Below are 26,231 nucleotides of genomic sequence, written 5' to 3'. Positions count from 1 at the left end.
GCTACTGTAGCTCTAGCTACTGTAGCTAGTAACTGTAGGTCTAGCTACTGTAGCTAGTAACTGTAGGTCTATGACATAGCTAGTAACTGTAGGTCTATGATGTAGCTAGTAACTGTAGGTCTATGACATAGCTAGTAACTGTAGGTCTATGGTGTAGCTAGTAACTATAGGTCTATGATGTAGCTAGTAACTATAGGTCTATGATGTAGCTAGTAACTATAGGTCTATGATGTAGCTAGTAACTATAGGTCTATGATGTAGCTAGTAACTATAGGTCTATGATGTAGCTAGTTACTATAGGTCTATGATGTAGCTAGTAACTATAGGTCTATGATGTAGTTAGTTACTATAGGTCTATGATGTAGCTAGTTACTGTAGGTCTATGATGTAGCTAGTAACTATAGGTCTATGATGTAGCTAGTAACTATAGGTCTATGATGTAGTTAGTTACTATAGGTCTATGATGTAGCTAGTAACTATAGGTCTATGATGTAGCTAGTAACTATAGGTCTATGGTGTAGCTAGTAACTATAGGTCTATGATGTAGCTAGTAACTATAGATCTATGATGTAGTTAGTTACTATAGATCTACGATGTAGTTAGTTACTATAGGTCTATGATGTAGCTAGTTACTTTGGTCTATTATATACAGTATCTAGTAACTGTATGTGTCAGGTCCTCACCTGTCTCCTCTGTGTGAATGGCATGCAGCCCCAACACTGGCCAGCAGTCTTCTACAGCAGGACAATACCTTCCTCCCTACAGTACAGTACAGGGGACAGAGGAGACATGAATACCTTCCTCCCTACAGTACAGGGGACAGAGGAGACATGAATACCTTCCTCCCTACAGTACAGGGGACAGAAGAGACATGAATACCTTCCTCCCTACAGTACAGGGGACAGAGGAGACATGAATACCTTCCTCCCTACAGTACAGGGGACAGAAGAGACATGAATACCTTCCTCCCTACAGTACAGGGGACAGAAGAGACATGAATACCTTCCTCCCTACAGTACAGGGGACAGAATAGACATGAATACCTTCCTCCCTACAGTACAGGGGACAGAAGAGACATGAATACCTTCCTCCCTACAGTACAGGGGACAGAATAGACATGAATACCTTCCTCCCTACAGTACAGGGGACAGAAGAGACATGAATACCTTCCTCCCTACAGTACAGGGGACAGAAGAGACATGAATACCTTCCTCCCTACAGTACAGGGGACAGAAGAGACATGAATACCTTCCTCCCTACAGTACAGGGGACAGAATAGACATGAATACCTTCCTCCCTACAGTACAGGGGACAGAAGAGACATGAATACCTTCCTCCCTACAGTACAGGGGACAGAATAGACATGAATACCTTCCTCCCTACAGCAGAGGGGACAATAAGAGACATGAATCATTAACAGCCACCGTAGTTTATAAATAGCCACAGTAGGTTGTGACCTCGCGGCGATGTACGGTTAGAGATACTGCACAGCAGGGGTTCTTAACCTTTTTCTGCCTGGGACCTAAATGAGATATTCACTGTTTTCCTGGGACCCAAGCTCATGAAAACATGGCTCGTTTTGACAGAGAACACATTCTCAGTTACAGCGACGACCTGGGGGATAGTTACAGGGGAGAGGAGGAGGGACAACAACCTGGGGAATAGTTACAGGGGAGAGGAGGGGGAACAACGACCTGGGGTATAGTTACAGGAGAGAGGAGGAGGGACAACAACCTGGGGAATAGTTACAGGGGAGAGGAGGAGGGACAACAACCTGGGGAATAGTTACAGGGGAGAGGGGGAACAACGACCTGGGGTATAGTTACAGGAGAGAGGAGGAGGGACAACAACCTGGGGAATAGTTACAGGGGAGAGGAGGAGGGACAACAACCTGGGGAATAGTTACAGGGGAGAGGAGGAGGGACAACGACCTGTGGAATAGTTACAGGGGAGAGGAGGAGGGATAACAACCTGGGGAATAGTTACAGGGGAGAGGAGGGGGAACAACGACCTGGGGAATAGTTACAGGGGAGAGGAGGGGGGACTACGACCTGGGGAATAGTTACAGGGGAGAGGAGGGGGGACTACGACCTGGGGAATAGTTACAGGGGAGAGGAGGGGGGACTACGACCTGGGGAATAGTTACAGGGGAGAGGAGGAGGGACAACGACCTGGGGAATAGTTACAGGGGAGAGGAGGAAGGACAACGACCTGGGGAATAGTTACAGGGGAGAGGAGGGGGGACTACGACCTGGGGAATAGTTACAGGGGAGAGGAGGAAGGACAACGACCTGGGGAATAGTTACAGGGGAGAGGAGGAAGGACAACGACCTGGGGAATAGTTACAGGGGAGAGGAGGAGGGACAACGACCTGGGGAATAGTTACAGGGGAGAGGAGGAAGGACAACGACCTGGGGAATAGTTACAGGGGAGAGGAGGAAGGACAACGACCTGGGGAATAGTTACAGGGGAGAGGAGGGGGGACTACGACCTGGGGAGTAGTTACAGGGGAGAGGAGGGGGGACTACGACCTGGGGAATAGTTACAGGAGAGAGAGGAGGGGGGACTACGACCTGGGGAATAGTTACAGGAGAGAGAGGAGGGGGGACTACGACCTGGGGAATAGTTACAGGAGAGAGAGGAGGGGGGACTACGACCTGGGGAATAGTTACAGGAGAGAGAGGAGGGGGGACTACGACCTGGGGAATAGTTACAGGAGAGAGAGGAGGGGGGACTACGACCTGGGGAATAGTTACAGGGGAGAGGAGGGGGGACTACGACCTGGGGAATAGTTACAGGGGAGAGGAGGAGGGACAACGACCTGGGGTATAGTTACAGGAGAGAGGAGGGGGGACTACGACCTGGGGAATAGTTACAGGGGAGAGGAGGGGGGACTACGACCTGGGGAATAGTTACAGGGGAGAGGAGGGGGGACTACGACCTGGGGAATAGTTACAGGAGAGAGGAGGGACTACGACCTGGGGAATAGTTACAGGAGAGAGGAGGGACTACGACCTGGGGAATAGTTACAGGAGAGAGAGGAGGGGGGACTACGACCTGGGGAATAGTTACAGGAGAGAGAGGAGGGGGGACTACGACCTGGGGAATAGTTACAGGAGAGAGGAGGGACTACGACCTGGGGGATAGTTACAGGGGAGAGAGGAGGGGGGACTACGACCTGGGGAATAGTTACAGGGGAGAGGAGGGACTACGACCTGGGGGATAGTTACAGGAGAGAGGAGGAGGGACAACAACCTGGGGAATAGTTACAGGGGAGAGGAGGGAGTACAACCTGGGGAATAGTTACAGGGGAGAGAGGAGGGGGGACTACGACCTGGGGAATAGTTACAGGGGAGAGAGGAGGAGGGAGTACAACCTGGGGAATAGTTACAGGGGAGAGGAGGGACTACGACCTGGGGGATAGTTACAGGAGAGAGGAGGAGGGACTACGACCTGGGGAATAGTTACAGGAGAGAGAGGAGGGGGGACTACGACCTGGGGAATAGTTACAGGGGAGAGAGGAGGAGGGAGTACAACCTGGGGAATAGTTACAGGGGAGAGGAGGGACTACGACCTGGGGGATAGTTACAGGAGAGAGGAGGAGGGACTACGACCTGGGGAATAGTTACAGGAGAGAGAGGAGGGGGGACTACGACCTGGGGAATAGTTACAGGGGAGAGGAGGGAGTACAACCTGGGGAATAGTTACAGGGGAGAGAGGAGGGGGGACTACGACCTGGGGAATAGTTACAGGGGAGAGGAGGGACTACGACCTGGGGGATAGTTACAGGAGAGAGGAGGAGGGACTACGACCTGGGGGATAGTTACAGGGGAGAGGAGGGAGTACAACCTGGGGAATAGTTACAGGAGAGAGGAGGGAGTACAACCTGGGGAATAGTTACAGGAGAGATGAGGGAGGACTACGACATTTCCGCAACCCAACCCATACTTAAAGAACGGCTGTTGTACCGAGTGGCAGATTGACGGAGACAAATCCCACAGCAGGAAGGGTAGAGAAGGGGGGGGGCGTAGGTATGACTCTACAGATCAATTCAGATGTCCACATCCACAGAGATGTGATCGTCCACTGGTAAATATGTAATAATTGGCCAATGTAGTTTCATTGGCTGTTATTGAGTGGCTGAAGTGTGTAACATAAATACTGCGCAGCTCAATAGCACATTTTTACTCACCCTGTAGTCCAGCACCCAGAATAGACACGTTACAGTTATTGGGTAGGGTCTCGGAGTCAGGGAAATGACTGTTGAAATGGATCCTCTCTCTCCCAAAGATCGCCTTGGCAACACACAACAGCAAACACTTGTTGGACACAGAAGTCATAGCTATTGGACATGTACTATACTTGTACATTGACTTCTTCACTCACGAAACAGTCAATTCAAAGGAAAACATGGCAACAATCTAAAAGGAAGACAAAAAAAAATGTTGGTTCTACATTGAAACTACTGAACAAATATCCAAAAACAGTGTCACTGTGTCAACACAGGCTATAAATACATTCTGAAAGGCAACAAAAAAAACATTGATGCTTGTGATAGTCTATGACGGACAGATTAGCAGACTAACGTCCTGTTACTGTACCTCTAGTTGTTCCTCCAGGTAGTCCCTTGTATCCAGCATATGAGTTTCATACTCAGTCAGGTTAGAGTTCACCAGCTCTGCTGCCTAGTAGAGAGAACTAGTTAGTTCACCTGCTCTGCTGCCTAGTAGAGAGAACTAGTTAGTTCACCTGCTCTGCTGCCTAGTAGGAGAGAACTAGTTAGTTCACCTGCTCTGCTGCCTAGTAGAGAGAACTAGTTAGATCACCTGCTCTGCTGCCTAGTAGAGATAACTAGTTAGTTCACCTGCTCTGCTGCCTAGTAGAGAGAACTAGTTAGATCACCTGCTCTGCTGCCTAGTAGAGAGAACTAGTTAGTTCACCTGCTCTGCTGCCTAGTAGAGAGAACTAGTTAGTTCACCAGCTCTGCTGCCTAGTAGAGAGACAACTAGTTAGTTCACCTGCTCTGCTGCCTAGTAGAGAGAACTAGTTAGTTCACCTGCTCTGCTGCCTAGTAGAGAGAACGAGTTAGTTCACCAGCTCTGCTGCCTAGTAGAGAGAACTAGTTAGTTCACCTGCTCTGCTGCCTAGTAGAGAGAACTAGTTAGTTCACCTGCTCTGCTGCCTAGTAGAGAGAACTAGTTAGATCACCTGCTCTGCTGCCTAGTAGAGAGAACTAGTTAGATCACCTGCTCTGCTGCCTAGTAGAGAGAACTAGTTAGTTCACCTGCTCTGCTGCCTAGTAGAGAGAACTAGTTAGTTCACCTGCTCTGCTGCCTAGTAGAGAGAACTAGTTAGATCACCTGCTCTGCTGCCTAGTAGAGAGAACTAGTTAGTTCACCTGCTCTGCTGCCTAGTAGAGAGAACTAGTTAGATCACCTGCTCTGCTGCCTAGTAGAGATAACTAGTTAGTTCACCTGCTCTGCTGCCTAGTAGAGAGAACTAGTTAGTTCACCTGCTCTGCTGCCTAGTAGAGAGAACTAGTTAGTTCACCTGCTCTGCTGCCTAGTAGAGAGAACTAGTTAGATCACCTGCTCTGCTGCCTAGTAGAGAGAACTAGTTAGATCACCTGCTCTGCTGCCTAGTAGAGAGAACTAGTTAGTTCACCTGCTCTGCTGCCTAGTAGAGAGAACTAGTTAGTTCACCTGCTCTGCTGCCTAGTAGAGAGAACTAGTTAGATCACCTGCTCTGCTGCCTAGTAGAGAGAACTAGTTAGTTCACCTGCTCTGCTGCCTAGTAGAGAGAACTAGTTAGATCACCTGCTCTGCTGCCTAGTAGAGATAACTAGTTAGTTCACCTGCTCTGCTGCCTAGTAGAGAGAACTAGTTAGATCACCTGCTCTGCTGCCTAGTAGAGAGAACTAGTTAGTTCACCAGCTCTGCTGCCTAGTAGAGAGACAACTAGTTAGATCACCTGCTCTGCTGCCTAGTAGAGAGACAACTAGTTAGTTCACCTGCTCTGCTGCCTAGTAGAGAGAACTAGTTAGTTCACCTGCTCTGCTGCCTAGTAGAGAGAACTAGTTAGTTCACCTAATCTGCTGCCTAGTACAGACAATAAGTTAGTTCACCTGCTCTGCTGCCTAGTAGAGAGACAACTAGTTAGATCACCTGCTCTGCTGCCTAGTAGAGAGACAACTAGTTAGTTCACCTGCTCTGCTGCCTAGTAGAGAGACAACTAGTTAGTTCACCAGCTCTGCTGCCTAGTAGAGAGACAACTAGTTAGTTCACCTGCTCTGCTGCCTAGTAGAGAGACAACTAGTTAGTTCACCAGCTCTGCTGCCTAGTAGAGAGAACTAGTTAGTTCACCTGCTCTGCTGCCTAGTAGAGAGAACTAGTTAGTTCACCTGCTCTGCTGCCTAGTAGAGAGAACTAGTTAGTTCACCTGCTCTGCTGCCTAGTACAGACAATAAGTTAGTTCACCTGCTCTGCTGCCTAGTAGAGAGACAACTAGTTAGATCACCTGCCATGCTGCCTAGTAGAGACAACTAGTTAGATCACCTGCTCTGCTGCCTAGTAGAGAGACAACTAGTTAGTTCACCTGCTCTGCTGCCTAGTAGAGAGAACGAGTTAGTTCACCAGCTCTGCTGCCTAGTAGAGAGAACTAGTTAGTTCACCTGCTCTGCTGCCTAGTAGAGAGAACGAGTTAGTTCACCTGCTCTGCTGCCTAGTAGAGAGAACGAGTTAGTTCACCTGCTCTGCTGCCTAGTACAGACAATAAGTTAGTTCACCTGCTCTGCTGCCTAGTAGAGAGACAACTAGTTAGTTCACCTGCTCTGCTGCCTAGTAGAGAGACAACTAGTTAGATCACCTGCTCTGCTGCCTAGTAGAGAGACAACTAGTTAGTTCACCAGCTCTGCTGCCTAGTAGAGAGACAACTAGTTAGTTCACCAGCTCTGCTGCCTAGTAGAGACAACTAGTTAGTTCACCTGCTCTGCTGCCTAGTAGAGAGACAACTAGTTAGTTCAGCTACAGGCTCTGCATCATCCCGTCATATAGACACCATGAATATGGTTTGCTTTAACAATACTTATATACAGTAAATGTTCCCATTGACAATACAGTGCCTTGCAAAAGTATTCATCCCCCTTTGGCATTTTTCCTATTTTGTTGCATTACAACCTGTAATTTAAATAGATTTTTATTTTGATTTCATATAATGAACATACACAAAATAGTCCCAAATTGGTGAAGTGAAAAAAAATTACTTGTTTCAAAGAAATGTGAAAAAAAATGTAAAATGTAAAGTGGTGTGTGCATATGTATTCACCACCTTTGCTATGAAGCCCCTAAATAAGATCTGGTGCAACCAATTACCTTCAGAAGTCACATAATTAGTCAAATAAAGTCCACCTGTGTGCAATCTAAGTGTCACATGATCTGTCAAATGATCTCAGTATATATACACCTGTTATGAAAAGCCCCAGAGTCTGCAACACCACTAAGCAAGCGGCACCATGAAGACCAAGGAGCTCTCCAAAACATGGTCAGGGACAAAGTTGTGGAGAAGTACAGATCAGGGTTGAGTTAAGAAAAAAATATACAAAACTTTGAACATCCCACAGAGCACCATTAAATCCATTATTAAAAAATGGAAAGACTATGGCACCACAACAAACCTGCCAAGAGAGGGCTCCCCACCAAAACTCACGGATCAGGCAAGGAGGGCATTAATCAGAGAGGCAACAAAGAGACCAAAGATAACCCTGAAGGAGCTGCAAAGCTCCACAGCGGAGATTGGAGTATCTGTCCATAGGACCACTTTAAGCCGTACACTCCACAGAGCTGGGCTTTTTGGAAGAGTGGCCTGAAAAAAAAGCAAACACGTTTGGTGTTCGCCAAAAGGCATGTGGGAGACTCCCAAAACATATGGAAGAAGGTACTCTGGTCAGATGAGACTAAAAAAAGTGAGCTTTTTGGCCGTCAAGGTAAACACTATGTCTGGCACAAACCCAACAGCTCTCATCACCCCGAGAACACCATCCTCACAGTGAAGCATGGTGGTGGCAGCATCATGCTGTGGGGATGTTTTTCCATCGGCAGGGACTGGGAAACTGGTCAGAATTGAAGGAATGATGGATGGAGCTAAGTACAGGGAAATTCTTAATGGAAACCTGTTTCAGTCTTCCAGAGATTTGAGACTGGGACGGAGGTTCACCTTCCAGCAGGACAATGACCCTAAGCATACTGCTAAAGCAACACTCGAGTGGTTTAAGGGGAAACGTTTAAATATCTTGGAATGGCCTAGTCAAAGCCCAGACCTAAATCCAATTGAGAATCTGTGGTATGTCTTAAAGATTGCTGTACACCAGAAGGAACCCATCCAACTTGAAAGAGCTGGAGCAGTTTTGCCTTGAAGAATGGGCAAAAATCTCAGTGGCTTAGATGTGCCAAGCTTATAGAGACATACCCCAAGAGACCTGCAGCTGTAATTGCTGCAAAAGGTGGCTCTACAAAGTATTGACTTTGGGGGGGGGTGAATAGTTATGCACACTCAAGTTTTCAGTTTTTGTGTCTTATTTCTTGTTTGTTTCACAATAAAACATATTTTGCACCTTCAAGGTGGTAGGCGTGTTGTGTAAATCAAATGATACAATCCCCCCCCCCCAAACTCCATTTTATTCCAGGTTGTAAGGCAACAAAATAGGAAAAATGCCAAGGGGGGTGAATACTTTCGCAAGCCACTAACTGTATTTGGCCACCAGTTTTAGCAAAATATACACGGTAGGAGTAAATGGTCAATGTTTTGTTACACAAATGGGCTAATTAATACTGTACTGATTCAAGACTGTACCTTTCCAAGGCCAGCGATCATTGGTGTGTTCTCAGTGCTAAAACAAAACAAACATGAAAATACAGCGCTTTTCCTTTATTACTTGTAACATCTTCATCTGTTGTTCATTATAACTTCAGAGGGTGTTTAATACAGGACCAGTCAAACGTTTTAAAACACCTACTCATTCAAGGGTTTTTCTTTATTTTTTACTATTTTCTACATTGTAGAATAATAGTGAAGACATCAAAACTACTTAACCTCAGATATGGAATCATGTAGTAACCAAAAAAAGTGTTAAACAAATCAAAATATATTTTAGATGTTAGATTCTTCATTGTAGCCACCCTTTGCCTTGATGACAGTTTGAGACACACATGGCATTCTCTCAACCAGCTTCACCTGGAATGGTTTTCCAACAGTCTTGAAGGAATTCCCACATATGCTGAGCACTTGTTGGCTGCTTTTCCTTCACTCTGCGGTCCAACTCATCCCAAACCATCTCAACTGGGTTGAGGTCGGGTGATTGTGGAAGCCAGGTCATCTGATGCAGCACGCCATCACTCTCCTTCTTGGTCAAATATCCCTTACACAGCCTGGAGATGTGTTTTGGGTCATTGTCCAAATGAAAAACAAATGATAGTCCCACTAAGCGCAAACCAGATGGGATGGCGTATCGCTGCAGAATGCTGTGGTAGCCATGCTGGTTAAGTGCGCCTTGAATTCTAAATAAATCACTGACAGGGTTGCCAGCAAAGAACCCCCACACCATCACACCTCTATACAGGACTATTTTCTGTATACCACCCCTACAACACAACTGATTGGCTCAAAAGCATTAAGGAAAGAAATTCCACAAATTAACTTTTAACAAGGCACACGTGTTAATTGAAATGCATTCCAGGAGACTACCTCATGAAGCTGGTTGAGAGAATGCCAAGAGTGTGCAAAGCTGTCATCAAGGCAAAAGGTGGCTACTTTGAAGAATCTAATTTAATAACACTTTTTTGGTTACTACATGATTCCATATGTGTTATTTCATAGCTTTGACGTCTTCACTATTATTCTACAATGTAAAAAATAGTAAAAATAAAGAAAAACCCTTGAATGAGTAGGAGTGTCCAAACTGTTGATTGGTACTATACATAATAGCTATTTAAAAATGGTCAAAATATTTCAGTGTGGCAAGTAATTGAGTATCAACGGCACCCTATTCCCTATATAGTGAGTGCACTAGTTCTGACCAGAGCCTTATAGGCTCTAATCAAAAGTAGTGCACTACATAGGGAATAGGGTTGCCATTGAGGAAGACATAATTAACATAATTAGACATAATTACTTGAACGATACCCTGGTCTGAAGTTCCTCTCCTGTCCCCCTCCAAACAACATGGGGTAGAGGGGTGTGGTTGTTCCTGGGCCGTTCACATACAACGCTCCCATCCTTGGTGCATAGAACTGAGTGACGGAATAGGAAACGTCTCAGAACTCATTATATAAGAACTAATCTTCCCAGAATGCAATAGAAGATAATCACAGTATCCACGGGTGATTCTAAATTGTATTTCCTGTGCTTCCTCGCATCTTGACTCCCTTCTCAAAATGCATTTGGATGTAAACGATTTTAGGTTTCTCCCCTCTCCTCCAATACGCTTTAAGAAACACACGAGGAATCAAGGAAACACATTTCAGATTTGCCTAAAGTCCAGATGAGTCCTGACCTTGTGTCCTACAATGGTGAGGTAATCCACTCCCAGGTCACGGGCGTCGACCCGCACCTTGCCTATGGCCTGGGCCGCGTCAGTGTGCAGGAGGATTCTATGTTGACGCTGTCTGTTGACAAATCTGACCCTCTGACAGAGCTCTCTGATTGGCTGTCAGGAAAAACACACAAGGTAGTGAAGTAATAATTCTGTTAGTAATATCTGTGAATAAGATACACTACATAACCAAAAGTATGTAGACACCTGCTCATCCAACATCTCATTCCTAAAGCATGAATACGGAATTGGTCTCCATTTTGCTGCTAGAACAGTCTCCACTTCTCGGAAAACATTTTTGGATGTTGGAACATTGCTGCAAAGATTTGCTTCCATTCAGCCACAACAGCATTAGTGAGGTCGGGCACCGATGTTGGGCGATTAGGCCTGGCTCGCAGTCTGAGTTCTAATTCATCCCAAAGGGGTTGAGGTCAGGGCTCTGTGCAGGCCAGTCAAGTTCTTCCACATCGATCTCGACAAACCATCGATGTATGGACATCGCTTTATGCACGGGGGCACCGTCATGCTGAAACAGGATAGGGGCAACAGTTTGGGGAAGACAGGGGGGCAACAGTTTGGGGAAGACAGAACTGATAGAATTGTCTACAATATCATTGTATACTGTAGTGTTAACATTTCCCTTCACTAGAACTACGGGGCCTAGCCTAAACCATGAAAAACAGCTCCACACCATTATTCCTCCTCCACCAAACTTTACAGTTGGTCCTATGCATTGGTGCAGGTAGCGTTGTCCTGACATCCGCCAAACCCAGATTCTTCCGTCGGACTGCCAGAAAGTGAAGCGTGATTCATCACTCCAGAGAACGTGTTTCCACTGCTCCAGAGTCCAATGGTGGCGAGTTTTATACCACTCCTGCTGACACTTGGCATTGCGCATGGTGATCTTAGGCTTGTGTGCAGCTGCTCGGCCATGGAAACCAATTTCATGAAGCTCCCGACGAACAGTTCCCGTGCTGACGTTGCTTCCAGATGTAGTTTGTAACTTGGTAGTGAGTGCTGCAACCGAGGACAGACCATTTATGCACTTCAGTGGTTCTGTGAGCTCGTGTGGCCTACCACTTCACGACTGAGCCGTTGTTGCTCCTAGACGTTTTGTACTTCACAATAACTGCACTCACAGTTGACCGGGGGAAGCTCTAACAGGCCAGAAATTTGATGAACTGACTTGTTGGAAAGGTGGCATCCTATGACAGTACCACATTGATAGTCTAATAGGATTGCATGGCTGTGTGCTTGACTTTATACACCTGTCAGCAACAGGTGTGGCTGAAATAGCCGAATCCACTAATTTGAATTGATGTCCACATACTTTTGTGTGTATATAAATATATATATATAGTATGTTAGTAATATACACTGAGTGTTAAAAACATTAGGAACACCTGCTCTTTCCATAACAGACCAGGTCAATCCAGGTGAAAGATATGATCCCTTATTGCAGAGGTTCTTAAACATTTTCAGCATGGGACCCAAATTTGAAATTCTGTGTTTTTCCTGGGACACAAGCTTAGGAAAATATGCAACTATACATAAATATCGGTACATTTCATTTCCCTTTATGCCTAAAACAAATGCAATATAGACAGAAACAAATAATGAAAATAAATATTAATATACATTTTTATTCATGTTTATTTTCCCCCATTAAAAACACTCTCACGTATCTGTCTAGGTTGGAACTGGTGCTGTTAAAATACAATAAATCCTTTTCATTCTGAACTGGAATAAACGGATTGATCACATCACACTGATGAATAACAGAACAGACACACAGGCGTTTTGATAGTGCAACTGTAAGAAACAGTACAGATGAACAATGATCAGGCCTACTGTCCATCTTACTGTAGAAAGAAAGTCTAGGTTGCTGTTTAAAAAAATACAATACATTTTTTTTTTTTTTTATCCGAACGAGAATAAACTAATTGGTCACATCACATTTCTGGTCACATGATGTGGACCAGAAAACACACACACACACCTAATGAGAGGTCTATTCTGTCCATGTCTATCCTGGACTCAGTTCTGGACACTGCAGCCCAGAGGTGATGCTCAGCATTGAGTCCATTTCTGTACTTGTTGTGTTAAAGTATGCCAGAGTTGAGAACCCTGACTCACACAGGAATGTGGTACCAAACTGGACCAGAACATCTACTACTTTCTCAGTCAGACAGGAGACCACTTCCTGTTGTAGATGGAACAACCCAGAACTGTGTGAGGGGGTTCTCAGTCAGACAGGAGACCACTTCCGGTTGTAGATGGAACAACCCAGAACTGTGTGAGTGGGTTCTCAGTCAGACAGGAGACCACTTCCTGTTGTAGATGGAACAACCCAGAACTGTGTGAGGGGGTTCTCAGTCAGACAGGAGACCACTTCCGGTTGTAGATGGAACAACCCAGAACTGTGTGAGGGGGTTCTCAGTCAGACAGGAGACCACTTCCTGTTGTAGATGGAACAACCCAGAACTGTGTGAGGGGGTTCTCAGTCAGACAGGAAACCACTTCCTGTTGTAGATGGAACAACCCAGAACTGTGTGAGTGGGTTCTCAGTCAGACAGGAGACCACTTCCTGTTGTAGATGGAACAACCCAGAACTGTGTGAGGGGATTCTCAGTCAGACAGGAGACCACTTCCGGTTGTAGATGGAACAACCCAGAACTGTGTGAGTGGGTTCTCAGTCAGACAGGAGACCACTTCCTGTTGTAGATGGAACAACCCAGAACTGTGTGAGGGGGTTCTCAGTCAGACAGGAGACCACTTCCGGTTGTAGATGGAACAACCCAGAACTGTGTGAGGGGGTTCTCAGTCAGACAGGAGACCACTTCCTGTTGTAGATGGAACAACCCAGAACTGTGTGAGGGGGTTCTCAGTCAGACAGGAAACCACTTCCTGTTGTAGATGGAACAACCCAGAACTGTGTGAGTGGGTTCTCAGTCAGACAGGAGACCACTTCCTGTTGTAGATGGAACAACCCAGAACTGTGTGAGGGGATTCTCAGTCAGACAGGAGACCACTTCCGGTTGTAGATGGAACAACCCAGAACTGTGTGAGTGGGTTCTCAGTCAGACAGGAGACCACTTCCTGTTGTAGATGGAACAACCCAGAGCTGTGTGAGTGGGTTCTCAGTCAGACAGGAGACCACTTCCTGTTGTAGATGGAACAACCCAGAGCTGTGTGAGTGGGTTCTCAGTCAGACAGGAGACCACTTCCTGTTGTAGATGGAACAACCCAGAGCTGTGTGAGGGGGTTCACCTCAAAAAGCATCTGGCTTCAATCAGTTTATTATTCCAGTTCAGAATAACAATTATTATTCTATCTTAACAGCAACAGTTCCAACCTAGACTCGTTTTCAACAATAATTTCTACAGTAAAATGTACAGTAGGCCTGATCATATTTCATCTTCATATGTACTGTTACTAGTGTTGCACTATCAGTAGCTTGCTTTGGCGAATGTTAGATATTAGCTGTGTACAAGGCCAGGGAATTGTTTGAAAGAGAAACTCACATCTACTACTATGACTTGGGTTAATATTTACAAGTGTGTGTGTGTGTGTGTGTGTGTGTGTGTGTGTTGGTGTGTGTGTGTGTGTTAGTACCATTTAGGTGTGAAAAACGAGGCCATGCTGCCCGTCCGTCTGTCCGTCCGAGTGGGTGTGTGTGTGTGTGTGTCCCTCACCATTAGGACTCCTGTCTCGTTGTTGGCCATCATGATAGAGATGAGACAGGTGGAGGGGCGGACAGCAGCCAACACATCCTCCACCTCCACCCTCCCCGTCACCTTGGAAACCGCCACTGACGTCACGTCTAAGACAACAACCCAGATAGGCCTATGTCAAGTCATTGACAACATTCGCTGTATTTATCAGTTACTGGAAACACAAACGATCCTTATTACAGTATAATGATTTATGTACGTGCAGTACTGAGTGACTAAAGTTCTCGTTCAACTTAAGTGTTACACGTTAATGAAACAATATTTTTGATTGATCATCATCATCATCATCTTCATCATCATCGTCATAATTTAGCACACAGTAAATAAATATGAATCCAGAACAGCGTTAAACCCTACCCGCCGTGGCGTCCTTCAGCAGGTGTTCAGCGGTCAGTCTGACAGAGTCATGCTCTACGTTAGAGACCAGGATATGAGGTAGAGGCCAGGCTGAGGTTCCGCTGTTCTCATGGCGATGTCTCTCCCCTCTCTGCTCTGCTGTCCTGCAGCTCTCTCTGTAGGCCTCCAGGGCACTGTGGAACACCAGGTTATTGGCCTGAAGAGAACGGAGGAAAGTAAAGATCGCTGGCAATTAAACCCTAGAGCTTTCCAACGGTAGGTTATTTCGCTGATAGAGCACGCACCAATCACATTGTGTTGTTTTGAGCCAGACAATAAGCCAGATGTCATGTTGTGTTCATGTACAGTGTAACGAGACTTTCAGTCTACCTCAGTCCCACCAGAGGTGAAGATGATGTCATCTGCTTTCCCCCCCACCATTCTAGCCACATTCTCTCTCGCCTGGGTAATGATCTTCTTTGCTTTCACTCCTGGAACAAGGAAGAGACGACTAAATTCAAACACACACACACACACATAGCTAGAGGCGTTAATAAAATCAGCGGGGGTGACAAGATGGACAAAACAGAACATTAAAAAAAACATACTTCCAAGGTTGGTGCCAACCCCTCACCTGGTGCCAACCCCTCACCTTGGTACCAACCCCTCACCCGGTACCAACCCCTCACCCGGTACTAACCCCTCACCTGGTGTGTAGGTACTACTGGGGTTTCCCCAGGCCTCGTGCAGGGCTTCAGTAACAGCCTGAATCACCTGTGGCTCCAGTGGGGTGGTGGCGTTATAGTCCATGTAGATCCTGTATGACAGAGAGGTAAGTACATTCACCCCAATAGTAAGGAGGTGGGAGAAGACAGGATGTGCCACATGAAATAGGCCTAGTAAAACAATATGACTACAGGGAGGGAATCCCGTGGAGTCGTTCGAAGCCAAATAGATAAGAGCATGAGGAACCACAGGAACTCAATGGGTTGTAGTGGTCTCCCATCGACCCCTCTGTGACAAACAGTGACAAACACTTACCTGTCCTCGTCCATGTCTGGAATATACGTGTGTATATGACCGTCAAATGGAAGGTCTGAGTGCGCGTGCCCATTGGCACCACCTGTGTCTGAATGATGTGAGAGTGCATGGTGGTCATCCAATGAAGTGACTGTATGGCCATCGGATGCAGCTGAATGGTGAGAGAATGGACGACCGTCTACTGAGCGGTGACTGTGGTCCCTCGGGTCCCTTGTGCCGGAGCTGGCCTTCACTGGTTCAGACATGACCTTATGGAAAAGCCAAGGTTTATATGATTTTTGATTAAGTGCCCCCCCCCCAAAAAAAAAAAATACCCGCAGGTAAAGTGTGTAACAATGTTACGTCATTCTATAGGGTTGGGGTTGTCCTATATAAATGGGATACAAGTCCTATTTATATAGGGCAACGGTCCTATAGGGTCAAGGATGAGTTTGTAAACAAACTCATGAAGCTAAAAACGTCAGTCTGTTAGCCACCTGTTATCTACTATGTCACAGACACAGTCAGATACAATCTGACGTGTCATGCCTAGCTCACCAGCTAATATGTAGACTTTCCAAGGAAACACGTGTAATGACCTAGCTAGCTCTAAAGAAAGCTAACCAGCCGTGTCGTTTCTTAAAATAACCCCATTTCATCCAGCACAGCATTGATCTTGATAACCAGACATCATTCGTTGCATCATTCGTTGAGTGACAACTTTAGCTAATACGTGGCTGAAGAACAAGCTAAAAAAAAGCTTGCTAAGCTAGCTAACGTCATTTACTGTGGCTGGCTGGCTGTTGGTATAAAACAAAATATATTGTTTATTTCATCAATTTGAACGTCACTGTAGTTAGCGAAATACCTTGGCTAGATAGGCGAAGGAGGATGAGACTGAAGAAGATTGCTCTACTGTCAACGACTCCCAAAAGTCGAATCTTCTTCCTCAACCCGGAAATGCCAGGTTTCCGGTTCCGTCCATGATTGAACCCGTTCCTTCCTTGTTTAGTGTGACGCCTGCAGTGCATGTTGCAGAGTCTGAAAAAACACACTCCTGTATTGAAGACTTTTCCTTAGTTTCGGGTTTTGAAAATCAATATCAATAAGTCAGTCTTAGATTGTGTTTTACAGGAAGTATATGGTATCACAATTAAAGATAAGGTTACTTATCTTGGAATTGTTATAGGCAAGGATGAAAAACAAAGGAGTGACTTAAACTTTAACCCCATTGTTGAAAGGTTGCTGAGAGAGATTTCGTTATATGGTCGGGTTTTATTGTCCAAAGCTGAAGGGTTATCCAGATCGGTTTATGTCTCGTTATCACTTGAATTATCCCCTAGAATTGTAAAGGATTTAGATAAGATTCTTTATCATTTTATTTGGAGGAACAAGCCTCACGATCTACAGAAAGATATTCTCACTAATACCCAATAACAAGGAGGTCTTGACGTTTTAGATTTCAATACTCTAAATACTACTTTTAAAATAAATTGGATTCTGAAGTATGTTAAGAAACAGAACATTATTTGGAATGTCTTATCCTACGTATTTATTTGACTCTGTTTTTGTTTTAGAATTTCTGCTTGGGTGTAATTTTGATGTGTGTAAAATCCCAGTAAAATTGGCCAAATTCCATAAACAGCCAATTTTAGCTTTGATGTTAGTGCATAAACACAATCTTTTCCCCTCACAGATACTTTCTATGGAACAACAAAGATATATACAATTTAAAATTAAGTCTCTTTTTTTCGTAACTGGTTTGAGAATACAATTATTTTGGTTGGTCAGTTACTGAATGACGATGGATATCTACTCTCATATGGGGAATTTCTTCATAAATTAAAAATTCTAATAACCCCGAAATAATATACAATTATTTTTTATGCGATTCCAATGGGGGGTTGTGTCTTTTTTTAAATTCCTCTGTGGTTGATGTAAGTAACAGATTTACATGAAAATATATTAATTGGCAATATTAACATCAAAGATAAATGTAAATGAAAATTGTTTGTGATACTACAATTCCCTCAGCAAGATTATGGTATATTTAATTCAACTGCTAATAATATTAGGTACATTTCATAATCAAAAATGCAAATGGTCTAATTCAAAACCTAACTGTTTTAACTTTATAAATGAATTTAATCAATATGTCACTACTTTAACTAAAATGACAAGCAAAAAAGGCAATTAAAACGTGTTGTATTGTTAATGAATATGACTTGTTTGTTTAGGATTCCTGACAATGTAAATAGTGTGTATGTATGCTTGTTTGTATGTGACTATTCTTCTTTTGTTTGTTTATATTTGTTCATTAAAAATAAATAAATAAAAACAAAAATAAAAAGTTGCTGGCCAGACAACCAAAATTGGTTCTGTGAAGGTTCCCAGAACACAAAAACTGTTCATTTGTGCTGATTATTACAACGTTTCTATTAGGTCGCAAAAAATATTTGCCTAATATTGCAAAAACATTTTTCTAGGTTGCGGGAACATTGCGTATTTTGGGGATGTTATCATCCTAATGTTAGATGAAACCCTAACTACAACTTAATGGGAATCTCAGCTAACGTTCTGGGAATGTTCCTGGTTTGCTGGGTGGTTTCTTCGAACCTATATTTCATACTAAATCCTACGTATTCTGTCAAATCCTAAACTATAATCTATCAGAATAGAATTGAATAAATCAATAAAAAGAGGCTGATAATCATCCAGCACACAGGGAACAATATCAACACAAAAAAAAATAGACATGTACTTTGGTCGTGTTTCAGAAGTTCCACGTTTATTTAATATCAATTGACGATGTGTTTTAATGTACACCAACTGTTTATGCTTCAACTCCAACACTCAAATAGAGACATTGATTTAACTACTGAACAGTTAAGATGGTGTTTCAACGGGTTACAGCGGTATGGTGTACTGTTCACAGCAATCATGTTGTTTTATATACAATGCAACAAAAAAAAAGAACATGAAGAAAACCAAATTGAAAAATGTTTTAATGGGTGCAGTTTAACAGAGCTATAGAAACAATACAATCAGTTCTGATTAAATATGGAAGCACACTTGGTGGTTCAAAAGCTACTTTGTGAATTCTGTGATGGTGATGACTAAGACGGGATGTGGATGTTTGTGGCCAGACAGTGAAACAGGATTGACAGACAGACATTGTTCGAGTCCCAAATGGTACCCTATTCCCTATGCAGTGCACTAGTTTTGACCAGATCCCATAAGGGTCCCAAACGGTACCCTATTCCCAATGCAGTGCACTAGTTTTGACCAGATCCCATAAGAGTCCCAAACGGTACCCTATTCCCAATGCAGTGCACTAGTTTTGACCAGATCCCATAAAAAGTAGTGCACTATTAAGGGAATAGGGTGCCATTTGGGACTAATGACCCAGTCTACATGATGTCCTGGCTACATTCAAAAGGCCATATGAACACTTCTCCTCTTAGGTAAGGGTATTTTATGTCCTATACAGTGTAGTGCCCTTGATATTGTAAACTGGGAAGGAGACAACCATAACCTGCTCAATAGGCCCACACACTGCAATCCAATATAATAAAAGTATGATAATAATCATTTACATTCTACCAGACAGTATGTGAGATTTCAGTGATGCACCACCACCATCCATGACTATTTGGGCTTTCAGATTAAATCAATGGAACAAGACAAACTGTGAGGAAATTAGCTAGACCCAACAGGTGTAGAACCCATTGGTACAGGGTAGAACTCTGACCCACTGGGACAGGGTAGAACTCTGACCCACTGGGACAGGGTAGAACTCTGACCCATTGGTAAAGGGTAGAACTCTGACCCACTGGTACAGGGTAGAACTCTGACCTACTGGTACAGGCTAGACCTCTGACCTACTGGTACAGGGTAGAACTCTGACCCACTGGTACAGGCTAGACCTCTGACAGGCTAGACCTCTGACCTACTGGTACAGGCTAGACCTCTGACCCACTGGTACAGGCTAGACCTCTGACCCACTGGGACAGGCTAGACCTCTGACCCACTGGGACAGGCTAGACCTCTGACCCACTGGTACAGGCTAGACCTCTGACCTACTGGTACAGGCTAGACCTCTGACCCACTGGTACAGGCTAGACCTCTGACCCACTGGGACAGGCTAGACCTCTGACCCACTGGGACAGGCTAGACCTCTGACCCACTGGGACAGGCTAGACCTCTGACCTACTGGTACAGGCTAGACCTCTGACCCACTGGTACAGGCTAGACCTCTGACCCATTGGTAAAGGGTAGACCTCTGACCCGTTGGTACAGGCTAGACCTCTGACCCACTGGTACAGGGTAGAACTCTGACCCACTGGTAAAGGGTAGACCTCTGACCCACTGGTACAGGCTAGACCTCTGACCCACTGGTACAGGCTAGACCTCTGACCCACTGGTACAGGCTAGACCTCTGACCCACTGGTACAGGGTAGAACTCTGACCCACTGGTAAAGGGTAGACCTCTGACCCATTGGTACAGGGTAGAACTCTGACCCACTGGGACAGGCTAGACCTCTGACCCACTGGTACAGGCTAGACCTCTGACCCACTGGTACAGGCTAGACCTCTGACCCACTGGTACAGGCTAGACCTCTGACCCACTGGTACAGGGTAGAACTCTGACCCACTGGTAAAGGGTAGACCTCTGACCCATTGGTACAGGGTAGAACTCTGACCCACTGGGACAGGCTAGAACTCTGACCCACTGGGACAGGGTAGAACTCTGACCCATTGGTAAAGGGTAGAACTCTGACCCACTGGTACAGGGTAGAACTCTGACCTACTGGTACAGGGTAGAACTCTGACCCACTGGTACAGGCTAGACCTCTGACAGGCTAGACCTCTGACCTACTGGTACAGGGTAGAACTCTGACCCACTGGTACAGGCTAGACCTCTGACCCACTGGTACAGGGTAGAACTATGACCCACTGGGACAGGCTAGACCTCTGACCCACTGGTACAGGGTAGAACTCTGCCCACTGGTACAGGCTAGACCTCTGACCCATTGGTAAAGGGTAGACCTCTGACCCACTGGTACAGGCTAGACCTCTGACCTACTGGTACAGGCTAGACCTCTGACCCATTGGTACAGGCTAGACCTCTGACCCACTGGTACAGGCTAGACCTCTGACCCACTGGGACAGGCTAGACCTCTGACCCACTGGGACAGGCTAGACCTCTGACCCACTGGTACAGGCTAGACCTCTGACCCACTGGTACAGGCTAGACCTCTGACCCACTGGTACAGGCTAGACCTCTGACCCACTGGGACAGGCTAGACCTCTGACCCACTGGGACAGGCTAGACCTCTGACCCACTGGGACAGGCTAGACCTCTGACCCACTGGTACAGGCTAGACCTCTGACCCATTGGTACAGGCTAGACCTCTGACCTACTGGTACAGGCTAGACCTCTGACCCGTTGGTACAGGCTAGACCTCTGACCCACTGGTACAGGGTAGAACTCTGACCCACTGGTACAGGGTAGAACTCTGACCTACTGGTAAAGGGTAGACCTCTGACCCATTGGTACAGGGTAGAACTCTGACCCACTGGGACAGGCTAGACCTCTGACCTACTGGTACAGGCTAGACCTCTGACCCACTGGTACAGGCTAGACCTCTGACCCACTGGTACAGGCTAGACCTCTGACAGGCTAGACCTCTGACCTACTGGTACAGGCTAGACGTCTGACACACTGGTACAGGCTAGACCTCTGACACACTGGTACAGGCTAGACCTCTGACACACTGGTACAGGTTAGACCTCTGACACACTGGTACAGGTTAGACCTCTGACACACTGGTACAGGTTAGACCTCTGACACACTGGTACAGGGTAGACCTCTGACACACTGGTACAGGGTAGACCTCTGACAGGCTAGACCTCTGACCCGTAGGTAAAGGGTAGACCTCTGACAAGCTAGACCTCTGACCCGTTGGTAAAGGGTAGACCTGTGACAGGCTAGACCTCTGACACGCTGGAACAGGTTAGACCTCTGACCCACTGGTACAGGTTAGACCTCTAACAGGCTAGACCTCTGACCCGTTGGTACAGGGTAGACCTCTGACCCGTTGGTACAGGGTAGACCTCTGACCCGTTTGGTACAGGGTAGACCTCTGACCCGTTTGGTACAGGGTAGACCTCTGACCCGTTTGGTACAGGGTAGACCTCTGACCCGTTGGTACAGGGTAGACCTCTGACTTGTTGGTACAGGGTAGACCTCTGACCCGTTGGTACAGGGTAGACCTCTGACCCGTTGGTACAGGGTAGACCTCTGACCCGTTGGTACAGGGTAGGCCTCTGACCCGTTGGTACAGGGTAGGCCTCTGACCCGTTGGTACAGGGTAGACCTCTGACCCGTTGGTACAGGCTAGACCTCTGACCCGTTGGTACAGGCTAGACCTCTGACCCGTTTGTACAGGCTAGACCTCTGACCCGTTGGTACAGGCTAGACCTCTGACCCGTTGGTACAGGGTAGACCTCTGACCCGTTGGTACAGGGTAGACCTCTGACCCGTTGGTACAGGGTAGACCTCTGACCCGTTGGTACAGGGTAGACCTCCGACCCGTTGGTACAGGGTAGACCTGACTTCCCCTTGAACCCCAAAGGAATGATAACGGTTTTAAAATGCGCATTTACCCTGTAGTTATACAGTAAGATACATTGATATGGGTAAAATGACCTAATATCACAACCTTCATTAGATTGAATCATTACTGTCAAATCTAATATCGTTTACACACAGAGCCCTTTCAACATGGTACAGTATGTGAAGAGATACGCATGTAGGCAGCGGTGGGAAAAGTACTCAATTGTCATACTTGAGAAAAAGTAAAGATACCTTAAAAGAAAATGACTCAAGTAAAAGTGAAAGTCACCCTGTAAAATACTACTTGACTAAAAGTATTTAGTTTTAAAATGTACTTAAGTATCAAAAATAAAATGTAATTGCTAAAATATACTTAAAAGTATCAAAAGTAAAAGTATAAATCATTTCAAATTCCTTTATATTAAGCAAACCGGGCAGCAAAATGTTCTTGCTTTTTAATTTTACGGAGAGCCAGGGGCACTCAGACATCATTTTCAAACGAAGCATATGTTTTTATTGAGTCGGGATGACCGTTGTATTGAACAGCGGAGCCACAGCTGTGTTCCGTTATATTGAACAGCAGAGCCACAGCTGTGTTCCGTTGTATTGAACAGCCGAGCCACAGCTGTGTTCCTTTGTATTGAACAGCAGAGCCACAGCTGTGTTCCGTTGTATTGAACAGCAGAGACACAGCTGTGTTCCGTTGTATTGAACAGCAGAGCCACAGCTGTGTTCCTTTGTATTGAACAGCAGAGCCACAGCTGTGTTCCGTTGTATTGAACAGCAGAGCCACAGCTGTGTTCCGTTGTATTGAACAGCAGAGACACAGCTGTGTTCCGTTGTATTGAACAGCAGAGCCACAGCTGTGTTCCGTTGTATTGAACAGCAGAGACACAGCTGTGTTCCGTTGTATTGAACAGCAGAGCCACAGCTGTGTTCCTTTGTATTGAACAGCAGAGCCACAGCTGTGTTCCGTTGTATTGAACAGCAGAGCCACAGCTGTGTTCCGTTGTATTGAACAGCAGAGCCACAGCTGTGTTCCGTTGTATTGAACAGCAGAGCCACAGCTGTGTTCCGTTGTATTGAACAGCCGAGCCACAGCTGTGTTCCGTTGTATTGAACAGCAGAGCCACAGCTGTGTTCCGTTGTATTGAACAGCAGAGACACAGCTGTGTTCCGTTGTATTGAACAGCAGAGCCACAGCTGTGTTCCGTTGTATTGAACAGCAGAGCCACAGCTGTGTTCCGTTGTATTGAACAGCAGAGCCACAGCTGTGTTCCGTTGTATTGAACAGCAGAGCCACAGCTGTGTTCCGTTGTATTGAACAGCAGAGCCACAGCTGTGTTCCGTTGTATTGAACAGCCGAGCCACAGCTGTGTTCCGTTGTATTGAACAGCAGAGCCACAGCTATGTTCCGTTGTATTGAACAGCAGAGCCACAGCTGTGTTCCTTTGTATTGAACAGCAGAGCCACAGCTGTGTTCCTTTGTATTGAACAGCCGAGCCACAGCTGTGTTCCATTGTATTGAACAGCAGAGCCACAGCTGTGTTCCGTTATATTGAACAGCAGAGCCACAGCTGTGTTCCGTTGTATTGAACAGCCGAGCCACAGCTGTGTTCCGTTGTATTGAACAGCAGAGCCACAACTGTGTTCCGTTGTATTGAACAGCCGAGCCACAGCTGTGTTCCATTGTATTGAACAGCAGAGCCACAGCTGTGTTCCGTTATATTGAACAGCGGAGCCACAGCTGTGTTCCGTTGTATTGAACAGCAGAGCCACAGCTGTGTTCCGTTGTATTGAACAGCAGAGCCACAGCTGTGTTCCGTTGTATTGAACAGCAGAGCCACAGCTGTGTTCCATTGTATTGAACAGCAGAGCCACAGCTGTGTTCCGTTGTATTGAACAGCAGAGCCACAGCTGTGTTCCTTTGTATTGAACAGCAGAGCCACAGCTGTGTTCCATTGTATTGAACAGCAGAGCCACAGCTGTGTTCCTTTGTATTGAACAGCAGAGCCACAGCTGTGTTCCGTTGTATTGAACAGCAGAGCCACAGCTGTGTTCCTTTGTATTGAACAGCAGAGCCACAGCTGTGTTCCGTTGTATTGAACAGCAGAGCCACAGCTGTGTTCCTTTGTATTGAACAGCAGAGCCACAGCTGTGTTCCGTTGTATTGAACAGCAGAGCCACAGCTGTGTTCCTTTGTATTGAACAGCAGAGCCACAGCTGTGTTCCGTTGTATTGAACAGCAGAGCCACAGCTGTGTTCCGTTGTATTGAACAGCCGAGCCACAGCTGTGTTCCGTTGTATTGAACAGCCGAGCCACAGCTGTGTTCCGTTGTATTGAACAGCCGAGCCACAGCTGTGTTCCGTTGTATTGAACAGCAGAGCCACAGCTGTGTTCCGTTGTATTGAACAGCAGAGCCACAGCTGTGTTCCGTTGTATTGAACAGCAGAGCCACAGCTGTGTTCCGTTGTATTGAACAGCAGAGCCACAGCTGTGTTCCTTTGTATTGAACAGCAGAGCCACAGCTGTGTTCCATTGTATTGAACAGCAGAGCCACAGCTGTGTTCCTTTGTATTGAACAGCAGAGCCACAGCTGTGTTCCGTTGTATTGAACAGCAGAGCCACAGCTGTGTTCCTTTGTATTGAACAGCAGAGCCACAGCTGTGTTCCGTTGTATTGAACAGCAGAGCCACAGCTGTGTTCCGTTGTATTGAACAGCCGAGCCACAGCTGTGTTCCGTTGTATTGAACAGCCGAGCCACAGCTGTGTTCCGTTGTATTGAACAGCAGAGCCACAGCTGTGTTCCGTTGTATTGAACAGCAGAGCCACAGCTGTGTTCCGTTGTATTGAACAGTAGAGCCACAGCTGTGTTCCGTTGTATTGAACAGCAGAGCCACAGCTGTGTTCCGTTGTATTGAACAGAAGAGCCACAGCTGTGTTCCGTTGTATTGAACAGCAGAGCCACAGCTGTGTTCCGTTGTATTGAACAGCAGAGCCACAGCTGTGTTCCTTTGTATTGAACAGCAGAGCCACAGCTGTGTTCCGTTGTATTGAACAGCAGAGCCACAGCTGTGTTCCTTTGTATTGAACAGCAGAGCCACAGCTGTGTTCCGTTGTATTGAACAGCCGAGCCACAGCTGTGTTCCGTTGTATTGAACAGCAGAGCCACAGCAATACAAGTATTGGCATTACAGTTCTTCCTTCTCTTAATAATATTGTGCATCTCAAATGACACCCTGTTCCCTATATAGTGCACTACTTTAGACCAGGACCCTTTGGCACCCTATTCCCTATTAAGGCTCATCTGGAGTTTGTGATACATGGCCAATATAGCACGGCTAAGGCCTGTATCCAGGCACTCCGCGTTGTGTCGTGCTTAAGAACAGCCCTTAGCTGTGGTATATTGGCCATATTCCACACCTCCTCGGGCCTTATTGCTTAACTATATAAGGAATAGGGTGCCCCTTTGAGACATAACCTATAAGTGCTATGTCATTTCCTGCTCGTACTGAGCATGCTCTGTAGGTTGGCTGGCCTCAGGCATGCTTCTTATCAAAAGCTACAGGTAGCAGTGTATCAATCAATCAATTTGGTCTCTGTCACTACATCAATGGCTGGAAAGCGATGGATGATAAATGAGCCCGTTAAACAACATCTCCCTGGGTATGCTATACTTCCTGAGACTCACATAAAGAAGACAAGAAGAACCCTGCATGCCATGAAAGAAGTGTCTACTGGGCATACTGACAGCTGTCCTGTTCTCTTCCAACTGTGAGTAGTGACTACTGGACATACTGACAGCTGTCCTGTTCTCTTCCAACTGTGAGTAGTGACTACTGGACATACTGACAGCTGTCCTGTTCTCTTCCAACTGTGAGTAGTGACTACTGGACATACTGACAGCCGTCCTGTACTCTTCCAACTGTGAGTAGT

General features: G+C 45.9%; 1 protein-coding gene and 1 long non-coding RNA gene across 10 annotated transcripts in view; one reads left to right on the top strand and one right to left on the bottom strand.

Moving 5' to 3' along the window:
* Positions 1-16,706, bottom strand: part of scly (selenocysteine lyase) — a 19,757-nt gene extending 3,051 nt beyond the window's left edge. For 2 of the 9 annotated variants that reach the window (XR_005051923.2, XM_036978925.2), the window contains exons 1-12: positions 16,544-16,706; positions 15,697-15,944; positions 15,363-15,472; positions 15,046-15,146; positions 14,677-14,872; positions 14,281-14,408; positions 10,547-10,699; positions 10,177-10,283; positions 8,848-8,884; positions 4,602-4,685; positions 4,193-4,295; positions 684-759 (exon numbers count right to left, since the gene is read on the bottom strand). Coding sequence is in view for 5 of the 9 variants with exons in the window: in XM_036978925.2 (XP_036834820.2) it covers positions 684-759; positions 4,193-4,295; positions 4,602-4,685; positions 8,848-8,884; positions 10,177-10,283; positions 10,547-10,699; positions 14,281-14,408; positions 14,677-14,872; positions 15,046-15,146; positions 15,363-15,472; positions 15,697-15,941 (1,340 nt within the window). In the remaining 4 variants the exon portion in view is untranslated. Of the gene's footprint in view, positions 1-683; positions 760-4,192; positions 4,296-4,601; positions 4,686-6,920; positions 6,957-8,847; positions 8,885-10,165; positions 10,284-10,546; positions 10,700-12,537; positions 13,813-14,200; positions 14,409-14,676; positions 14,873-15,045; positions 15,147-15,362; positions 15,473-15,696; positions 15,945-16,543 lie in introns of those variants that run through there. The other 7 variants (XR_016496378.1, XR_016496377.1, XR_016496379.1 and 4 more) reach the window with 7 other exon arrangements.
* Positions 1-26,231, top strand: part of LOC149983633 (uncharacterized) — a 452,711-nt gene that overhangs the window by 381,921 nt on the left and 44,559 nt on the right. The gene's annotated exons all lie outside the window — the stretch shown is intronic.

The sequence above is a fragment of the Oncorhynchus mykiss genome, chromosome 5 (genome assembly GCF_057628025.1).
Source record: "Oncorhynchus mykiss isolate SJ-2025 chromosome 5, ASM5762802v1, whole genome shotgun sequence".
NCBI lineage: Eukaryota > Metazoa > Chordata > Actinopteri > Salmoniformes > Salmonidae > Oncorhynchus > Oncorhynchus mykiss.
This window is presented reverse-complemented; position numbering and strand designations above follow the sequence as displayed.